The sequence below is a fragment of the Wyeomyia smithii genome, chromosome 3 (assembly GCF_029784165.1).
Source record: "Wyeomyia smithii strain HCP4-BCI-WySm-NY-G18 chromosome 3, ASM2978416v1, whole genome shotgun sequence".
In the NCBI taxonomy this organism is placed as follows: Eukaryota; Metazoa; Arthropoda; class Insecta; order Diptera; family Culicidae; genus Wyeomyia; species Wyeomyia smithii.
Genome location: NC_073696.1, coordinates 82,543,325 through 82,565,217, shown reverse-complemented (window position 1 = coordinate 82,565,217; position 21,893 = coordinate 82,543,325). Strand labels below are relative to the sequence as shown.

The 21,893-nt window shown below is 42.8% G+C and overlaps 1 protein-coding gene across 4 annotated transcripts in view; it reads right to left on the bottom strand.

Moving 5' to 3' along the window:
- Positions 1 to 487: 487 nt before the first annotated feature.
- LOC129731927 (LIM/homeobox protein Lhx9-like) overlaps positions 488 to 21,893 on the bottom strand; it is a 67,417-nt gene continuing 46,011 nt past the window's right edge. For all 4 annotated transcript variants that reach the window (XM_055692317.1, XM_055692316.1, XM_055692319.1 and 1 more), the window contains exons 6-7: positions 2,129 to 2,367; positions 488 to 2,034 (exon numbers count right to left, since the gene is read on the bottom strand). In XM_055692317.1, coding sequence (XP_055548292.1) covers positions 1,798 to 2,034; positions 2,129 to 2,367 — 476 coding nt within the window. In that variant the 3' untranslated portion in view covers positions 488 to 1,797. The remainder of the gene's footprint in view (positions 2,035 to 2,128; positions 2,368 to 21,893) is intronic.

Below are 21,893 nucleotides of genomic sequence, written 5' to 3'. Positions count from 1 at the left end.
GAAAAAATTGATTCTGCAACATGACACCGCTATATGTCTCTCATGCTTACACGCCTATAAGTACTCTACTGTCAAACAGCGAACTAGATTATTTAGCACCTAAAGAGAGATGAATGCTTGAACTTCTAAATGGTTCCATTCTTTCAAAAGAGTTCAACAATTGTACAACTGTTTCCATCACACAACCCAATCAAGTACGCTGAATTGTGATTTGTAGATTGAATACGTCCACCAATGGAAGATAATTAACATATACCAATTGAAGAATTTATCATAACAATAATGTGATAATTAAGAAAAAGCATCAATATACAATCTTCATTCATCTAAGTGTATAAACAGCCTCTCAGCTATGATCTCCAACAAATAATGCAGAGAAACTGAAATAACTACAGCGCAATAGACACCCTCCCAAAAAGGAATAGCGGGGTGGTGATATGATATGTAACCATCCCGTAGATGGCGCCAGGCCAAGAATAATAACTCATTCACATTTTAATAACAACTTACAGGGATAGTGTTTATAATTTAATCTGCTTGTGTAATTGTACACAGTGCGATGAATTGCAATTATTCTGCGGATTATGGACAGCAAAAGAACAGAGTTTGTACATCGTTTATATTTTTTTTTGTGTTTCAGTCTACGTTTACAGAGCGATTGAGGGTAAATCATTCAATTAAAGTGTAAACAAGCATCCATTTTCGTGTTATCTAAATTTACGTCCAGCGGAGTGGAAAAAATTAGTACAAACAAACTGTGGAATTAAAATGATTACATCCATTTATTACTTTAATTTTGTGCCTGCGCCCGTACTGGTGTGTTCATGTCTATTATGCATTATTTCGCTGACTAGTATTCGGTATTTTGCGTTGTATTTGCACGGGCATTTAGTGCTAAAATTATGTTGCTCTAAAGGTGATAAAGTAAAAGCTCAAATAAACAACAACATTCTACTTTTCATTATTGTTGATACTGTAATTTGTATCGATACAGATTGTACCTTTCTAGTTTTAGTTTTTTTCATTGTTGATGGTGCTACGAAAAAAGCCGAATCTACATGAGGATCAGTTTTTTTTTTGCTATCCACTCTTCATTTCTGTACAGACTCCCATTTAGTTAGTGATTATGTGTTGTCTTTTGTGCCAAATTTTGTATGAAATTTACATTTTTGTTGATATGGAACTCCTCAAATCCCTCACAATACTGCTATTTTCTTAAAATTTGCTCGTGACATGATACAGTGCATTTGAAAATTTCTAAGTAGTACTTTGACAGCGGCTATAAACTCCCTACTCGGATCCATTTCTACTGTTCATTGCATTATTGTAGCAAATGGGTCTGATAGTCACTAGCAACTCGTGTGATTTATGTACCTACGTTGTGTTCGATAGCGTGACTAGTCTATATTTTGTCACCTGTCACATCTAGATCGAGTGTATACACCTGTCATTAACCACTGGAAAAAAAGAACTAAAGTAATTAGTGTCGATGTTAATCACTCGATAATTTTCTATTGCACGCCCCTCGCCCGTTTTGTTTTTTTGTAGTAACAAGCTCTATACACGGCTCTGATGATTAGAATCGCTGTAAACATTGCTCCAGTTAGCAGTACCTTTCGACTCAGGAATTTCTGTACCAGCACCGTCGGCTTCCATCGTTGTTTCGTGCCCCTCTAGGCCGGGATCATCGAGGCGTTCAGGAACAGTCACTTCAATCGACTGCGGCTGAATGTGCTGCTGATTTTGCGATAGTTTGATCACATTCGACAAAATCAAATTTTTTATCATCAAATTATGTCAGTATAGTTCAGCGAATGTCATATTATGCATTTCCTCCAGAGCCTGGCTGGAGGACATATCGCCGTCGCTGCTGTTCGTGTTGCTCGGGTTGCCACTGCTGTGATGATGATGGTGGTGCAAACTGGCGGTCGTAATCGATGGTAGCCCACCAAGCGGCTGACCCGCATTCACCAGACCACCATCCTGTCGCATCACATTCCGACGCCATTTGGCGCGTGCGTTTTGGAACCAAACCTGCAAACATCAAAATGAAATATCGTTATTAACTTGATATAATGGATTTCTGCAAAGTGAGTAAGCTAACAGCGTGCTTAAGGTAAAAGCTTACCTGCAATACTCGCTTGGAAAGACCCGTTTTTTGCGCTAGCTGTTTCAAATCCTTGGCATCTGGGTTCTGGTTAACTGCAAAGTAGGATTTCATCGTCCGCAGCTGGTGGTGCTTGAAAGAGGTACGCATTCGCTTGGTCCGGCAGTTTGGCGTTAGTGTGCCACCGGATCCAGGAGATTGGCTTCCGTCATATGATGACAAATCCAGATTGCTCACACTAAGCTCTTTATGAAGGAGGTCTGTATGAAAAAAAAAAAACAAAAGTAATGTAATGAGCGGTTCCTCAGGGGCACTGTAAATAATTTGGTATGCAAAATGAGATTATGTGTACGGACCGCTAAATAAAGAATGCCTGCGCTTTGTGCTAGACTAGACGTGCTCCGACCGGAAAGTGCGAAGAAAGCGTTTATTTGCGCTACACTTTTTCGCATTATGTCGAGCATATTTGAAGTATGCATGTAACTAATTACATATTGCAGCAGATTTCAACAGTCCAGCTCTCAGTCAATCGTCGGCAGGGTCGACGGCTAGGGGTAGCCGCATACGATCGATGTATAGTATAGCTTCGCATGTTAATATTTGCTTTAATTGTTGCATTTAAATGGTTTCTAGGAGAACATCCATTGTTTTCGCAGTTTCGTTCGGTACTTTTACAAAATAATGAGTGTTCTCGAAGTTGTTGCTCACACTGATTAGCTCATTATATGTAAAACCGAGTCTGCCAATAATTTGCATTATTGCCGCTTTATATTTATCGGAAACCAGCTTTTATACTATTTTCGAGCAAGTTTTCTTTCCATTACATGTGAAAATCGAATATCTAGCATAAGACGCACGCACTAAAGATGCAAAACCCGCTAATGATCACGAGGTGCGGTTGTTTTAAATTTAAAAGTGCAACACAGAAAGCGTTGTGGTGCAATCATTTTCCTCAGCAATGACTAAATAACCGGAGCAACATAAATGCCATCGGCAGTCGCTAAATCATTCATATTCACTGCAGCAGCAACGAACAAAACAAGTCATAATTTTTGCACGATCTAATATTAAAATCTACATCAATTTGCATTTGTTTCTAAAACCAATGTACACTTACGAGCACGTGGTGTAGCCTGGAAACCTTAAACCTCATTATTTTGATAACTTGGCATATCAACTCAATGAAAACAGGCTCCCAACATAATTCATCTTCGTTTAATAGCTACGCATAAAGCTTCTGCTAGTCTTGGATGATCGAACAAGCTCTAAAAGAGCTATTAATGTTTACAATGAAAAGCAATGTAAAGTCCCTTTACATATAATGTGCTTTGTTAGCATACGGTGAAATTTTATACCATTGTGTTACTTTTTTACGATTAGCTTTATACATTTATTTATGCTTTAGGAAAGGCTACAAAGCGTTCAACTATAAAATATTTCGCAACAGTGAATTATTTGCTTGCTCTTCGAACGCTTCTGAAAGTAACCTTAATGAGAATCAAATTAACGTACGAGTTGTTTTATATAGCATAACAATAATTTAGAATTGTACGGCAATGTTTGGTGATCCAAAAATTTCACTAAATTAACCCGTAATCGTGCGCAACGTACCAGTAGCGTAGCAAGGGGGGTGCGGTTGGTGCGGTCCGCACCAGGCCCACCACTAAAAGGGGCCCCAAAATCTTGCGAACACCGAACCGGTCAACATGCCGATCTGAACTCAACCTCATGTATTTGTGCTCGCCACTCTGCTCTTGTGATCTACAGGGACAGAGTAAACGTAATACCGATTTTCAATTTTACCATGATTCGTGATTCGACTGACGTCGAAGTTGAATGTTTCCCGATCGCAGAAAACATTCGATGCAACGTGGGAACACGCAACGAAGGAGCGGTTTTTTACGATGCTGAAAACACTGCTGTTTGGCTAACAGAGCTAGGAAATAATTCGCGTTCGCGTGTGACTTTATGCACCCGAAAATAGTTGGCTTCGGTTTTCCCGAATTAAGAATCTCGACAGTGGAAAGACCACACATATAGAGTGGTGAAGCATTTTTTCATTGAGATTTCAGATGTTCTAGAACAACTGATGCATATTGTCGAGAACATCAACACTAAATCAGATGCAGAAGTCTTTTGTTAGTCATACGGTCTCACACGTTCATTGCGTTTCTTGGTTTTTGGGCTCCAATTCTAGTTGAAATCAACGATACTCAAAAATACTTGTTGCAAAAGGGTCTGAATATAGAGGCATTACATAAATTTTTGACCGATAAGCGAGAAGATATGCTGGAATGTGGTCTGAAGTATGCAGAAGAAAAGTGTAATGAACTAGAAATTAACGCAGAACCCCAAAAACGTATTCGTCGAAAGAAGAGAATGCCAGGTGAAGGAGCTACAGACGCTTTACTAAGCTATTAGAAGGAATTAAGACGAGAAATGGTATCATAAGTTGACAGAACTAACCAGGAAATTGCTACAAGATCTCAACAGGTTAATGAACTCGCAAAATAATTCGCTTTTTCAACACCCGACATTCTTTTGGATCCTGTTGAGGAGCTGGATCTTGAGAAGGTTCCAGGAGAAATCGATAGAGATGAATTCAATATTGAACGGAAACGGCTCCAAGACTACGTTTCGGTTTCAGAAGAATTCAAAAATATTCCTGTAGGTGGAGCAATAGAGCTATTGAATTTAATTCATAGGTATAAATTGATCGATTCGGTACCAAACATAGAAATCGCTCTCAGAGTTTTTTGAACTATGGGAACTAGTATTGCAGCTTTCTAAAAAAGTTACTCTAACTTGAACTTAAACTTAAACTTAAAAAACATAAAAAATACCTAAAGTTGGGTTGACAGAGTGCATTTCCAACTCAAAAGACAAATCAACTTAGGCGTCGTACACAAATTACGTAACGCTAAAAATCTAGATTTCAGACCCCCCCCTATGGAACGATAGGTAACGTTGACTCCCCCCCCTAAAATTACCTAACGCTGAGCAGCCCGACTCCCCTCAAAAATTTTCAATTTCGAGCAAACATTACAGTTACGTAACTGTCTCTACTACCCCCCCCCCTCCTCCCTACGTAACGATTAGTAACGCAGACTCAACCCCCTCCCTCCCTTCATGCGTTACGTAATTTGTGTACGACGCCTTATCTCAATTTCTCTAGCTGAAACGACATTTTGGTAAAATGTTGGGTCAATTAAAAAACAAAATCATTTTCGTCACAAGTAAATTTTCTAAAGAATGATTTTAGTAATAAGAATTCTGTTTTTTCTGGAGTATTATAAAATTATAAAAAATGCATTTTATACATTTTATAATTTCCTCTAACTCAACCTCCGCATTGTGCAAAGTGGGGTTCGAGTAACTTTAGGGAAAATACCACAATAGATATACTAGCAATGGTCGCAGTAGTTCAGTCTCCTAAGCAAAGCAAAGCCTTGGTGCTACATTCCGATTCGGAACTCGACCTTCTGTATATTACACACAGACTTCGCAGCCAACTGTTAAGTGTACAGGACAATTGCGGGGTTAGTGCTACGATCCTACTGACACTAACAGTCTCTTCCGAGCCAAGCTTCGAACCTACGGCAACTGGCTCGAGATTTCCGGAAACACACAGGTCATGTGTTGTAGCCGATATTTTCTAGACATCATCTATGCGCAATCCTTCCGACACCCAAACGCGATTCAGATCTGTTTCTTGTACTAGGAACAATTAGCGCCCGGTTGGTCAACATATAGTCGTAAACAAATCAAGCTCTACGAGGAAAACATGGTTGGATATTCATTCAATTGGTAGAACCGATGACCACGGAATAGCCAAAACTCAGTTCATGTGATGCAACTCTTTCTAGTCGAATACAAATGACTCTAAACACCACCTCCCAGTGGTGCTTCGAAGAAGGGCTGATCATTAACTCCGAAAAAACAGTTATTATACCCTTCACCAAGCGAAGGGTGCATTCAATCATTCCTTCACTGTTGAATGGGGGTAAGACTGAGTTTCAGCAATTAGACCAAATACCTTGGAATCATTCTGGATAAAAAGCTGAATTGGACTGCTCAACTAGATTACGCTATCAGGAAGGCGACTGCAGCGTTCTGGGTTTTTTTTTTAATGGTGGCGGGGAAATCTGCAAACAGACACCTGAGAAAAGAACCCAGGGTGTGGGGATGTGACTAGGGGAGAGATGCTGGGGTAGTTACACTCCCCCAGGCACCTACTGATCCCTGTCCCGACCCACTAAAACCCCACCAGTTTCCAACCCTGGTCTTCCCGGAACGACGGTTAAGTATTACGTCGGGGAGTGGCTTTTGTGCGTGATCCACCCTCTTTACTCTTATAACCTCCTAGCTAACTACCTGGAGACTGGTAATTAGCTACCACTAGCGTGTTGGTGGTTGACCCGCCACACACGTTGCAGCTCCAGGACAGTCTGAGAGGCGGCCGCACAGACCGCGTTCCAGATGTCCGGGTCGTCGCACATCCTCCGGACTAGATTGTCCGGAGTAGTGCCAGGCCCGCTCACAGCCATCATGTCGCTCCTCGCTCTTATGAAACGGGGACATACGAAGAAGACATGCCCTCCCTGAGCAGTCTCCTCCTCCTCCACGCACTCGGGACACATGGGGGACCCCGCGTGTCCGAACCTGTGCAGATATTGCCTGAAACAACCATGGCCTGACAGGATTTGTGTCAGGTGGAAGTTCACTCCACCATGTTGTCTCCCGACCCAACCGGATATCTCCGGTATGAGTCGGTGCGTCCATCTGCCCTTTGTGGAGTTGGAGCATTCCCGCTGCCTGCGGAGCATCGAGAATGACCTTCTGGTACCTCGTATGCCCCTTGTGTCACGTTGGTCGAAACACACTCTGTCCTCCTTGATGGCGATGCTGATAGGCATCATGCCGGACAAGACACAGATTGCATCGTATGACACCGTACGATACGCACTCGCAACTCTCAGGCACATGAGCCTGTAGGTACTTTCCAGTATACCACGGTAACTGTTAGTACCTAGCGCTTTGGACCACACTGGCCCACCATAGCTAAGTATGGACGAAACCACGCTGGCAAGAAGTCTTCGCTTGCTGCCATAAACCGCTGAGCTATTGGACATCATACGAGATAGTGCTGCAATAGCCGATGAGGCCCTCTTACAGGCATAGTCGACGTGACTCCCGAACGTGAGCTTGTCGTCCACCATGACCCCCAAGAGCTTCAGGGATCGCTTCGAGGTGATGGTGCAGTTTCCGACTCTGACCACCGCCTGTTGCTCCGATTTACGGTTGTTCACAACCGTGACCTCCGTCTTATGATGCGCGAGCTCCAGTTTCCTGGAGCGCATCCAGTCCTCGAACTTGCCTATACAGTGCGCGGCCGTCAACTGGACCTCCTCGATAGACTCGCCGTAAACCTCCAGCGTTATGTCGTCTGCAAAGCCGACGATCACAACCCCTACAGGGAACTTGAGTTTCAACACTCCGTCATACATGACATTCCACAACACCGGGCCCAGGATAGAACCTTGCGGAGCTCCTGCGGCAATTGGAACGCACTTCTGACCCTCCTCCGTGTCGTAAACAAGTACTCGATTCTGGAAATTATTTTCCAGATTCTTGTACAGCGACACCGGTACATAAATGCTCCTGAGCGCGAGCGCTATGGACAGCCCGGGGGCCGTTTTTATCGCCAGCCGGATCGCAAAATTAGGGATACCACCCGGTCCCGGTGCCTTGCTCACCTTTAGGGATTTGGCGATCACGATGAGTTCCTCATTCGTAATCCTTGCCTCCTCCCCTGCCTCGACACGGTTGTCGTCGCTCACGGATTGGATGCTCGGCAGGTTGGCCGACCATCCCTGGTCTATGTCTGAGATACTGGAACGTCGGACGTGAGACTCGACCGCCGGAGGCCAAGGACTTGGCTCGTGGCGCGGAAAGAGTCCCTCGATGATACGCTCCAACATCGCTGGTGATCACTCTGCAGGCGCCAGCGCGCCTTTAGTCTTGGCCATTACGATCCTGTAGGCGTCACCCCACGGATTTGTTTTGGCACTCGCACATAGCCTATCGAAGCAGGCCCTTTTGCTGGCCTTTATCGCACTCTTTAGCATCGGTCTTGCCGAACTGAATGCTGCGCGGCGCTCTGTCCTCTCTTCTTCGTTTCGCGCACGCTGAATCCTCCGTCTTGCACGGAGGCACGCACTGCGAAGGTCGGCTATCGCGTCCGTCCACCAGTAAACCGGTGGCTTCCCATTCCTAGGTTGGCGTGTCCTAGGCATGGTGGCGTCGCACGCCCGCGATAGCATAGCAACTAGTTGGTCAGCAGTCGAGCGAAGCCAACTGCCCCCCTCGCGCCCCCTTCTCATTGCCTCTACGAATACCTCGGCATCAAAGTGCGATGTCTTCCAACCGCGAACGGTCGGAGTGTTGGCTCTACCCGTCGCTTGCCGCCTTTCGTTGTTGTCTACACTATAACAAACCGCCTGGTAGTCGCTATTAGTGTAGCCATCGTCTTCCCCTCCAGTTCTTGATCAGTCCTGGGCTGGAGAACGTCACGTCGATGATCGACCCCGCACCATTTCTGCTAAATGTACTTTTGTTCCCAACGTTGGCCAGATCTAGGTTGGGCTTTGCCAAAGCCACCAACAGGGTCTGGCCCCTCTGGTTCGTGAAGTGACTTCCCCACTCAACAGCCCAAGCGTTGAAGTCGCCCGTCACCACCAACGGCGTTAGGCCCGTTAGTTCCATGGATAACAGGTCGACCATCTGGGTGAACCTTTCGGTAGACCAACGCGGCGGAGCATAGCAACTGCAGTAGAACACTCCGTTCACCTCGGCAACTACGTACCCTTCTTCTGTGGTTGAGACAACCTCCTAAGCCGGGAACTTGCTCGTCGTACATATGGCCGCCATACTGGACTTATCCGCAACCCAGTTACCGTTTCCGGGAGGGATGCGGTAGGGGTCCGATATGATGGCGATGTCCGACAACGACTCAGTGGCTGCTTGATGTAGCAGCTGCTGAGCCGCGAAGCAATGGTTCAGGTTCAGTTGCGTCACCCTTACGCCCGTGGTTTCGCAGCCGGCTTACCGGCTGGGCACCTGGGGCCTCCCATAAAGTGTTTGGCGTCTCGTTTTCCGGAACATACCATGCACTTGGGAGACTCCCCACAGTCCTTTGCTTTAAGGCCTGCACCTCCACATCGCCTGCACAGCTGGATCCCCCCTTGCAGGTAAATGAAACGAGAGCCTTAGGCAAAATTTAACAAAGTTCAACGACTGGCTTGTCTTTCAGTTACCAGTGCCCTGCGCACAACGCCGACTACAGCCATGGAAGCCATGCTCTGCTTACTGTCTCTACATCTGCATGTGAAGAAGGAGGCAGAGCTTGGTGCGTTTAGGCTACGAAGAAACACAACGATGCTCGAAAGTGACCTAACGGGTCACCTAAGCATCCTGAAGGAGTTCAAGCTAACACAATCAATTCATTGGACCGGAACCGTTTTTGGGTATCTTCATATCCGCCATTAAAGGCGAACTAAGTACATGGGAAAAACTAGGGATGGCATCTCATTGGCAACAACTAAACTGTTTATCTACCCCAACCTTGTGGTTACCAAAAAGCTACTTAGTTTAACTCGTAGTGAACTACGCATCATCACGGGACTCCGCACCGGACACTGTACCACTTTCTATCATTTAAAGAAAATTGGCAAAGTCTCAACCGACAATTGCCGCTTCTGCAACGCTGAACCTGAGAGCTCAGCGCATTTGCTCTGCTTTTGCGGAGCTCTTGCTTCATCTTCGGAAGTTACCCTCCAACTCCATACCAGGTATGGAGCACCAATCCCAAAACGATCACAGGATTCAACAACCATGTTGTTCCGAATTAGGGCACAGGCTTACAACCAACTAGCTCAACTCCATCAATGAGTTCGAGCATCCTGTAATCTGTGTTAAGCCATCAGGGCCAGCCACAAAAGACGATTATTCCTGTCGCAGTGGCACTTCTACCCAATGCAGACACACAAAAATGCTTGGTTTCGCTCTTTTGTTCTTTTAATGCTCATTAGGCTGTATTTTGTCAAGGCGGCAGAATTCGAACAAGTCATATATGAAGCACTTGTAGAGATACTCTATCTCTACGATTTGTTCAAACATCGTATTGTTGAAATTGCCATAGGTATAGCGTAAAAGTCAGGCCAAGCTTATAAAACCGGAAAAGCTGCTCTTTTGGTACCTACGAAAATAAAAATCGGTTTCAAGTTGGTGGTGAAAAAATCAAGCTGGTTGACGTGTTCGTGTACCTGGCAACGGCAACGATACCAGTAGGGAAATTCATCGGCGCATCATGGCAGGAAATCGCGCATACGTTGGTCTCCGAGAATTCGCCTTCGCACTGAGTTGATCATTCACAAGATACTGGTCATATCAGTAGTCTTCTACGGCCATGAGACATGGTCTACGTTTGTGGAGGATCAACGCCCCCTAGCGGTCTTCGAGCGGAAGGTGTTGCGTACCATCTTCGGTGGACTGCAGATAAAGAACGGAGAAGAAGAATGAACCACTAACCGCAGAAGCTGCTCAGGGAGCCATCTATTGTCCACATCGCTAAAATTGGCAGATTGCGGTAGGCTGGGCAGTTCGTAAGGATGTCGGACAACAGCCCGGTAAAGACATCGGGCAAGGTTATTTAGATCAGGTGGAAGACAACCTTAAGACCCTACGTAGATTGCAGAGTTGGCGAACTGCAGCCGTCGACCGAGTGAAGTGGAGACAACTCTTTCTTACAGCAAGGCCTCACTACGGCTTGGGACTGTTTTGTACGATGAGTATGGCTGGGTCGGTTGGTTTATGAGCGAATCGGTGGACCGGTTAAAGACTTGAACGAACATGTTAAAGGCGCCAGATGAGAAAGAATTGCCAAGAGTCTAGGCCGGTTAGACCACCGCAAAAACGCGAGCACCCTAAACGTTTTTTGCGGAAGCGGTGCCATAAATCAGACTGTGTCGATGCCTTCCTTACCCTCACCGATGACACACTGGTGACCACATGCTGCTTCATAGACTGTAGCCGTTGCAAGAAGCTCATGTTGAAGAGTACCAGGGTGGTATCCACGAAAGGCGATCCATTACGTGTCAAATGGTTACCTTACGTCGAATTCTTAACAAGTAACGTTTGCATTTAAAAAATGGACAAAAATGCCGATTTTTAATGGGTTTCCTCTCACACGCACTGACGAAACTACCCATGCAGCATTAATAATAGTAACCCAAGAGCCAGCAGAAAAAAAATGACAGCTCTTTCAGTCGAACGAATGTGATTGCGAAAACAGTGAAGCTACTCAGTGTAAAAGTGTGCGCGTTCAAAGAACGGTACTCCGCCGCATCGAAAATGGACATCGTGTGGCTCTTGGTGAGTGCCGGATACGCCCAAAGGATACAGAGGTGGAAAACCAAGGGAAAAGTAGCTACATCGCTAGGTGCGCTTGACTGGAAGGTCGGAGCAACCGGCCAAATAGTGAAAAAGTACCTGGCGAACATGGATATACATGTCAGGAAGCAGCAGTCCCGTACACTGGTCTCGGAGTTGCAGGTAATGACGCAGCGACAGCACACAGTGGTTCGCCCATAGGCCAAAAATAGAAAAAAAAATTCTGTTTTTTGTTTATTATCGATTTAATGGATCGGTTATGAACCTGAGAATGCAGAAAAGCTGTTTTTGTTGGCCTTTTTTATGAACAGTTTACTTTTGAGCACGAGATAAGTGAAGGTGTTTGACACTTGCAAAATCAGCTTAAGCAGTACGTGTTTTTTTTGCATTGTGTATATATCCGCTTTGTAACAAATTTAATCGCTTCATCTGTTTATTTTCATCACGAACCTTCAGAAAACAGGTATTTTTGCTATTGCGGTGTTGTTTAGATAGGTATGTGCTAAACTATTATCAAAATTAGTCATAAGAAGGACCGTAGTAATAAAGTCAAGAGCACACTTCATACTAAAATTCATGTAAACTTTTAAATGTGTTCTGCGCGAGATACAACCTATCACCAAATTACCACCAAACGAAAGACTCAGGAAAGATTTGGTTAAGGTTCCATTTGCATATATATGCATCCATGTCGATGACAAGCGGCTAAAGATGGTTACTTTTCCGCTTGAATTTTATGTTTTCTGCAAAGTTTCTTAGAAGGGTTATAGTACATTCAGCTCAAATTTACAAATTTGTTCTCAAACTTTTGTCTATTTTCGAATTTTGATATTCAGTGTTGAAATACGTGAGGTGTCTTAGACAACATTAAATTTATTCGAGGTTTTTCCAATGGTAGAAAAGTCAAACTTTGATGGCTTTGAGGGTTCACGTAACGTAACCCGATTGAGCTAAAATTTTGCACAGGGACTTTTTTCGAGAAGGCAATTTTTTTGAAAACTGCTGCATTTTTAAATTCAATGGTCAAACTCTTCCCTATATTCTATTGGCACCCTATTATATATGCATTATAATTGGAACACCAGAAAATTGAAACAAGTTGGACGATGACAGTCTCAAAAAAGATTGTTGTAGTCAAAACACACCTGATTCTGTTGCTTTCCGAAGTTTTCGAGAGCAAGATTGAACAAAAATGATTTATGACCGCCCTGTGCAGCGGCTGAATAAAATGGTCAAGTCGATTCACCCGGCGAATTGTGACGCGGCGGTGGTGATGAACGACGAGACCTTTCTCAACTTGGATGGCAACGACTGGCAGGGTACTTCGTATTCTACTTCCCTCACGAAGGAAGTAAGCTCCGAGGTGAAGTTCACACACTTAGTTTCCTAAGAAGGTGCTGCTGTGGCTAACAATTAGCGAGAAGGGGATTTCTGGGCAAACCCGAACCCGGGCAAATCCATTTCAACAATTATGTCAAAACCTGAGAAGGAGTTGATCAATAAAACAGAGAAAGATCTCAAAAACATGCCTACACGTATGTTTTCGTCCGCCATGGCCGATAAACTGCTGGAAGGCCGTTTACAATGGCGTAGAACTGTTTTTGGCAAGTAAGTAAGGAATTTTATCAAACTCAATCACCTGTCTCAGTTATTTTTCTCACTACCATCCGGAAAAAGTCCATTTGTCTTAATGCAAACCAGTGTGGTTTTTGTGAAAGGCGATACACAAGGGAAAAATGCTCACCGAAAGTCGTAACAAATTCAGATAACTCTGTTTGTAGACCTTAGGGCGGCGTACGAAACAGTCAAGCGCAACTAGTTATGGCATATTATGCTTGAACACCATTTGACGGAAGAGCTCCATTATGCTTAAATTACTAAACGAAAGAAATGCGTGAGATGATGCAGAAATTGGTAAGCTGATAAAATACTTAAAGTTACTAGTTAAAATATTTTTCCGCATATTGTCTTTGAAGTCATTTTAATCATGTAAACAGATTTCGAGTAACAATCGAAAAAATCTCGTTTCTAAATATTATTTTTTTTCAATGATACCTGTTCAATTTGATTTTTCATAAAACCTAAGTATAGCGAAAAAGGATGGTGTTTTACGTTCAAATGGCACTCGCAAGCGATTATTTTGTTAAGACATATAAAAGAGTCGTCTAGCAAGCACGCAACAGTCCAAAGTCAAGTCAACTTTTGAGGTCAGATATGCATAGCTGTAAAAGAAGAACGATGCTTCTTCAAAAAAATGAAGTAGTAAAACGTTGCTTTTACCACTATCGCAGTTCAAATAATCCTTAAAAAATCTGATTCATTTTGGTGTACAACCAAACAAAAGTAGAACAAAGTATGGCGATCAACAATATATTTAAAGAAAATAGTTCCAGTTAAAGTTATCTGAAACAGGTTCTTCTGAAAGCTGTGAATTGTTCTGGTCATGCAGAAGAATCAATAGATTTCAAAGTCTGTGCAAGACAATCCGTTCAAAAGTGAGTAAGTCGTCTACAAGGAGTGGTTCACGTCAAAGTATGGATTGATGCGGCATCGATCGCTTGAATTATTTTGCCCATCTCTGCCTAACGCCTAAATTTGTCATACTCAAATTGCGTGCGTCATCCGAACTGAAATGATATTACGCAGCACCGCAATGTTTATTTTACATTCCTGTTATTTGAAAGGTCTCTCCTATTTCGAAATTATCTTATTCTTTTAGTTTCGAAGGATAACGTAATGTAATTTTAATTTCTGAAATAATAATAAAAATAGAGTAGAAGGAACACAAACAGTAAAAACCGAAAACATACCATTTCTCTCAAAACTATTTTATTGATAAAGTTCGATGATTTTTTTCGTATGATTTTTGCATTTTCAGCGGCCATTCTCGAACGAATTTCAATGTCATATATAATATATATAAATGATTTCTTTTCAGAATGTTTCCGTTTGTTTATGTAAAATGCTAGTGGAGTGTTACTGAAGACGTTGATGAATAACACTCTGCGGAATCCTACGTCAGTTTTTTTTTTCAATAGTTTGTACCTTTACCACAAAAGATTAAACCAATGGTTTAAAAATTACAACCTTCACGAGAACTATCTATATGTTTTTATTTTTTTTTTTCTAAAAAATGTTATTTTCTTTGAAAGTAACACCAACTTTTTCTCTAGCCTATTTGTTAATAAAGTTAGCACCTGTTACAATCATGTGCCTATCTTTTTAAAGGCATAAAATAACAACGACTTTTGATAGTTTATTTTTTAATTTTTTGTCATTGTTTTCTAATTTTCGAATCCCTTTGGTAAAGCCGGGATTAGAGATTTATTTTGATCTGACTTCATCCCAAGTTCAAAAGTACCATTTGAGAATGGATTGCTCACCATATGGCAGTCAGTTAGTTTTCGCCAAAGAACAACCACTGTAATCCGAGCTCATATCTGTTCGATCAATGACTGATTACCATCATCAAACTGTCACGCAGTGTTGTGCGTCGCTCTGACATCATTCTTTCATTAAGCACGATTCAACACTTTTCTGCCATCACTTTCTCTCTGAACGTGTGCACGGTAAATCACCCCTTTGTAGTCGGTTAATTATTTTCAGTTTGGTAGTGAAAAACCGGGAAACTTGCCTTGTCCACGATGCGGTATGAATTTACGACCGTTATCGTATGATCAATCTGACCGCGACCAGCTCATGTTGGTGCGTCCTAAAGGTCTCAGAGGGCGCCGGCTTGCTGCTGCGGTGAAAAAGAAAAATCACAAAACAAAATTCTCAAGGGATGCAATCAGTGCGAGATTTATTACAATTTTCACTGTTGGCATTTCAATCACGTCGTCGAAAAACTGATGGCCGCCAGTGCTGGTTCGTGTTGCCGTCACATTCTTGCCTCCTGTTGCCGTCCGAAAGCAAGCACACGGTCGCTGGCAGTAAGCCACTGAACTTTGCCTGTATACGGTGGCAGTTTTCGAACCCACGACTAGTGGACACGAGAACGAGATCGGAGACCACCGGTGTGTTGTTCCGCCTTCGCGGTCGACCAGTCCGTGTGGTCCTCAGGGGTAATGGAACTGACCAACTTTGGCAAATAAAGTGGTAGGTCATTCAGGGACAATCAGATGTACACAAACTCCGTCGTTGATAGGTCCCTTGATATGTTAGTAATGCAATTTATAGGGATTAAATTGGGCTGATGGTAGAAAAAGATATAGAATCAACTGCAAACTAAATATTTTTTCAGTGGTGTAATGGCATCTAATGTTCTATTTGTTGCACAGCAGAAACAACAAATGTAAGCAATTTTCGCACATTGAGTTAATTTTGTGTAGCATCGATTTTCTGGCATACATAGTGAAAATCAATAAAAACATTCGGTTTCGGTTGCGGCAAGAGTTTGCTAGGTTGGCTTTAAGAAAGGTTGAAAAACAAACTCAATAAACAAACTGCACGAAATAATAATCATTGACAAGTAGCCCCTTTGTTCACGCTGTGCCCTTTAACCAAGTGGCAGTTCCTTTCAGAACCTATTGCATACGCCCAAACACATTTTCCCGACCCCTATTTTATGTTCTTTTATGCAAAACATAAACACTCTACGTCGTCACCATAGCCAACGTTTATAAGTGCATCTTCTGTTTTGATGCTGATGCTTTTGTTTTCCGCACGTTGCTGGCAGGAGAAAGCTAAGGATGCACAAGCATCGGGCTTCTGCTACTCGTGTGTAGGTTGGCCACTACCAGGTAGGCAGTAACCGCCGCCGGTTCCTGTGCGCAACGTGCAATGTTAATAGCTGTCGACGGTTAAACAGCATCCACTCATGAATGTGTCAAGGGAACGCAAGAGACAGTACACGGTCGCACGGAGCGTGAAGCGTCTTATCGGGAGGACATTATCAGCAAAAGTCACGTAAGTAATATGTTTTTCGCACAGCTACAAAAACGGCCGATTTTGTTTTGCGCTCCCTTAAAAACCAAACAGAACGAAGCAACTGGGCCCGTACTTATGGTTAGGGTGAATCAGTTTTTCACTCAATGCACAGAGAGTCTTTTAGATTCAGAGAATTGAATACGAAATCATTTTATGCAAACTAAAAGTTGTGGGAAAACTAAAGAATTTAGTGCAAGAAAGTTTATACACTAGGGTCTTTTTTACGCGGTTGGTTGTATCGCGTTGAAAAAATCCGCGTGTAAAAAACCGCGTAATTTAAAAGGAATCGCATAAAAAAAACTCCATTTAATGAAAAGATCCGATTAAAAACAATAGCATATGAGTAAATATAAACTTAAAAAATGAAAAAAAAAAATGGTAACAAAACACACAAAATGAGTTTATAGTGCTTTCAAATTTAAAATTCATTGAAGAACAAGACATTAACTTTTTTATAATGATTTTGCCATATTTTTAGGCTAATCGGAAGTTATTCGCAACGACCCTGACTATTTTACAATTATTAATGTATTTTTGACGAAAAAGACTCAGATTAAGAACACAAAATGAACCAAATTTCATAAAGTGTGAAGCTTGTTTGATTATTTCAATCTGGTATTGTTTTATTCTCATCAGAAGGATATTTTTAATGCTATTTATAAATGAATCTTCTACAGATTCAAGTGAAAAACAAACTAAAAGTGTAGAAGGGTCTAGCGAAGGGGTTGCAGAACGCAAACGCACAATCGCTTGACGTTGGGCTTTGAATGATATGATGAACTATTTAGGTTATCAAATTATCTTTAAATACACAAGGAAGAAAAAAAGATTGCTGCGAATACCGTACATAATCGAACGTGTCAACAGAAAGATGCCAACTGGCAACATTTTCACAATACGAATATAAAGAGTAAGTGACACACTTATCATTTATATCCTCACTTGTGTGTAAGTTTCTACCCTTTCGTTTCAAACTTACTGCTCTACTATACCGATCCTTTTTCCTTTCTGCCAATATTGATAATTTCAATTGCCTGGAGAGATTTCACAAATGTTCCTCTGTTTCAGGGGCCTATTGGGTCAAGAAGGAAGAGTCATATCGAAAATCTCGCTCTTCCTGCCCATATTGTTCGAAAAACAATGTTGCCCGGAGTAGTGTCTGGCCCGCTCACTACCAAAAATAAAAAGTCTGGCAAAAATCTGGCACTCATTTTTGGATAAAATTTCTGGCAGAATTGAAAGTGATGACCTTTTTTTTGCCCTCGACGGATGTAGGTAGGTAAAGGCCAGGCACGGCCCATCTCGCAGTAATGACCTTTTTGCGAGATGGCGCGGATGAAATCTGGCAAATATCTGGCTCATTTACAAATATCTGGCAGATTCTGAGGTTTATCTGTTTGTCTGGCGCGCAAACAGAAATCTGGCAAAATCCAGATTTATCTGGCATACTGGCAACGTTGGGAGATCTCGCGTTTCCGAGCCTGTGTAGATACTACTTAAAGCAACCATGGCCAGAATCTGTGCCAGGTGGAGGCACACTTTTTCATTGCGCCTTCCGACTCATCCGGATACCTCTAGGATAAGTCAGTATGTACTCGCAGAAGCTGCAGCAATTGCGAAAGTAGCAAGAAAAATCACAGACTCAGCAAATTGCTTATAGGACCTAGCAAAGAAAAGTCACGCCATGCCACACATTCAAGAAACTGAAAAAGAGGTGAAGGATAAGAAAATTACTCTATGCTGGGTTCCTGGTCTTTGGAATCGATGGAAATGAAGAAAAAATCGCTCGAGGAAGACGAAATGCTGAGCGGATACGTCATTCGGTTACTACACAATGTATTGCGAAGAAAACATCAAGATACCTGGAATACCACTGAAGCGAGAGGCATGAGACCTATCAATGAAACCACCACAAAATAAGACGACAGAAAAACAATCCTTATCCATACTTGACTACGTCTATGACACACGTGGTTTAGCCAAAAACATCCGTTTGAGAAGAAACTCGCACAATTCTGTGTGATACCTGCAACGAACCAACAGCGTTCTACCATATAAGTCGATTGCTCTAAATAACATAAAAAAGGAAAAGAATTGGGCTACCTAGAATATTACAAATATGCTAAATGACAAGAAAAAAATGAAAAAAAAATCTGAGATTCCTAAAAAATATCATTCTGTACAATCAAATTTGACTTTTGTAAATATGTCTTAAAACTTTACCAATAAACAGAGGCGAATGCCAAATTAGGCAAAGCCCCTTTGAAACAAAGTTAGTTTGTCCATCTACTCTTCGCGGAATTGGACCATTACCGTTGCAAACTGATAATCAAAAATGATATTCTGGCATCTCGTATGCCTCTTGAGTCACGCTGAGCGAAGCATTCTACATTCTCCTTAATAGCGATGCTGATATGCATCGTGCTATACAAGGTGCAAATTGCTTCGTACGGCACTGTACGATAAGCACTCGCAAACAGGCACTTCAAAAGTACAGCCTTTTTTCACTGTTTTCTCAAAATACTTTTTCTGTTGTTATATGTTCGCGATAGCTATCCGCGCTAGCAGTCGGGTAATCATATTGAGAACCTCTTGGAAACAGAGCATCACAGTCCTTGACCTTGCGTATGAATTGCGCGTCCATCAACTTGACCTATCCCATTAACTCGCCGTAGACGTCCAATGTAATGTCCAACTTTAGCTTCAACACCGCGTCATACATGACGTTCCACAATATCGGGTCCAGGATAGAACTTTGCGATACTCCTGCTTTCTTTGTTGTAAACTCGTACTCGACTGCGGAAGCGATTTTACAAAACCTTGTAAAATAGCATCGGTACATGAATGCACCTAAGCTTGAGCGCTATGGAGTCCTAGCTAGCGCTATTGACCGCATTCTTCACGTCAAGTATGATGGTTGCGCAATAGCGAATGTGCTTTCTCTTGCTCTAAAAAGCCATCTACGCCGTGTTAGTGACGGAGAGAATAGCATCCAGCGTTGACTTCCCTTCTTTCCGGAAGCCGAACTGGTTATTTGCCAGACCCTTTAAACCCTGTGTGTACTTCACTAGTCTGTTGAGAATAATCCTCTCAAGCACCTCGCAGGCCGTGCCCAGCGGACAGATGGGTCTATATGCCGCCAGGGGACTGGCGGTTTCCCAGTCTACGGCAATAAGACCAGTTTCCGTCACTTCCACCTCTCCGGGAAGAAGCAGTCCTCCAAGCTCTGGGCCACTTTTATGGTCGTCTTGATGGCCAGGTTCAGGATTCCATCCAGTCCTGGTACCGCACTCACCTTTAAGGAGTTGGCGATCATGACGAGTTCCTCATTCGTAACCCTTGCTTCCTGCATAACCTCAACACGGCTGACGTCACTCATGGGTTGGATTTTCGCCAGGTTGGCTGGCCATCTCTAGTCTGTATCTGAGATACTGTAACATCGGATGTGAGGCTAGACCGCCGAAGGCCAAGGAATTGGCTCGTCGTGTGGTAAAAGGAACCAATACGCCTTTGATTTACCTCTCATTTTCTTCAAGACTTTTAAGCACTTCGACCAGTCTTGAGTATGAGAGCGCGCCACCCCCCCCCCCCCTGATTTGTGCCTTCCTGACTTGCCTTGGTCGTCTGGGCGCCTTTTAGACACCTTCTGCATATCACACTAATCCCCCATGCAGCCTCCACTTCGGTCGGTTTTTCGGCGGACCTCGAATAGTCGGTGTGCTTTCTTGCGAGAGTAGCCTAACCAACTGCTTCTTTATGTTCCCGGGAGCCGCTTTCTTTGAGGACTGACTCATTCTCTTTGTGACGGCTCTCTTTGAACCCCTTTAGATGCGGTCGCCCCTCTGGTCCTAGCCTCCTTCTCGGCCACCTCTACCCGAAGTACGAGTATCTCGTGCTCTTTTCTGGTGTTTTCCGTTTTCAATGGTATTCCGAAGCAGAAGGAGCTGCTTCAACTCAGATGTTCGCCAAGAACTTGATCATAAGTTCAAGCTACTGTTGGCCGTGTACCTATGCATTTTTCGACGTCCTCGAGTCTACCGATACATCCGATATGGAAACAGTCGTACATGCCGTCTTTCCACCCTCGATTTCACTGCATAAGCCACCGCTTTTGCTGCGGAAACAGCTGGAGACCCGAGCAGGAGAACATAGCAAAATCATAACTTATGAATAACATATTTTGTTATGAGATCTTATCGTGTTATTAGAAAGATATTCACGTTTCCAACACGCATATTAGAGGAATATCAAACTTTGATATCATATCTCTTTATGCCTTTCATAAGATATTCGAACTTATTTTATATATCTCGTTAAAGACACGTTTAAGTAAAAATAGTTTGTTCAATAATTGAAATAATTCTAAAATTTCGGAACCGGCTATTTTCGCGATTTTTAATGCAAACTATTGGTTTGCTATTCACAATATCAAGATTTGTTATTTATATTGTCTTGGAGGAATGATATATTGGTATTATATTTTGCTATTTTACCAACTATATCAACCTTATCATGATGAAAATGAGGTTTTGTGACACAGGGTTTCCAATATCTGATTATGATATTATGATGCTATTTTCTTCTGCTCGGGAATGCCGTCACGTGCAAGGGATTTGGAAACTCCTCTACACTCGTCGTCGGTTTTTTATTCATGCTCATTTTGATTAAATGGGTTCCCCTTCCAGCCGCTATCTGTTTTTCATAGTGGAGTAGTCCAGGAGTAGCCGCCTATGTGACCGCATGTCACAGTGGTCAAAGGCAAAAAAAGAAACTTAATTCCCTAGCGCATTTCACCTTCATGTTAGCTTAATAGTGTCTTCGGAACAATTGTTTGTGTAAATGGCCCACATAATCGCAAATTGTCAAAAATTAGTAAAAGTTTAGTAAAGCGGGCCATGTATGTAGTTTGCGAGAATGCGAAAATGAACGGGAATAGAAGGTGTGACTTTAGATTTAGAAAAAATTTCCCTCGTTCAGACGGGACTCGAACCCGCAATGAAATTAGTTCGAAAAATAAAATTAGCACAACGGACTTCTTCCGTGATACGCATTAGGTGAGGTTTGGCCACCAACTGAAGTGTCTCATCGCTTGCGTCGCTGAAGATATGAAGAGTCGTTATACACAGTGTGCGTAAAGAGACCACTCTCTCAGTTACAGAAATAAACTCCCAAATAACAGTGTGTGCAGTTTATCGTGGCGTGCTGAGATACCGGAACACCATAGTAGAGGGTGATTCGACATTGGTCTTAGGGGGAGTTATACCTTTCCCAGTAGTTTAATTCGCTAAAACACCTTGCCGGAGACAACGGAGATAGCGGGTTCGAGTCCCGTCTGGACGAGGGAAATTTTTTCTAAGTCTAAAGTCACGCTTTCTATTCCCATTCATTTTCGCATTCTCGCAAACTA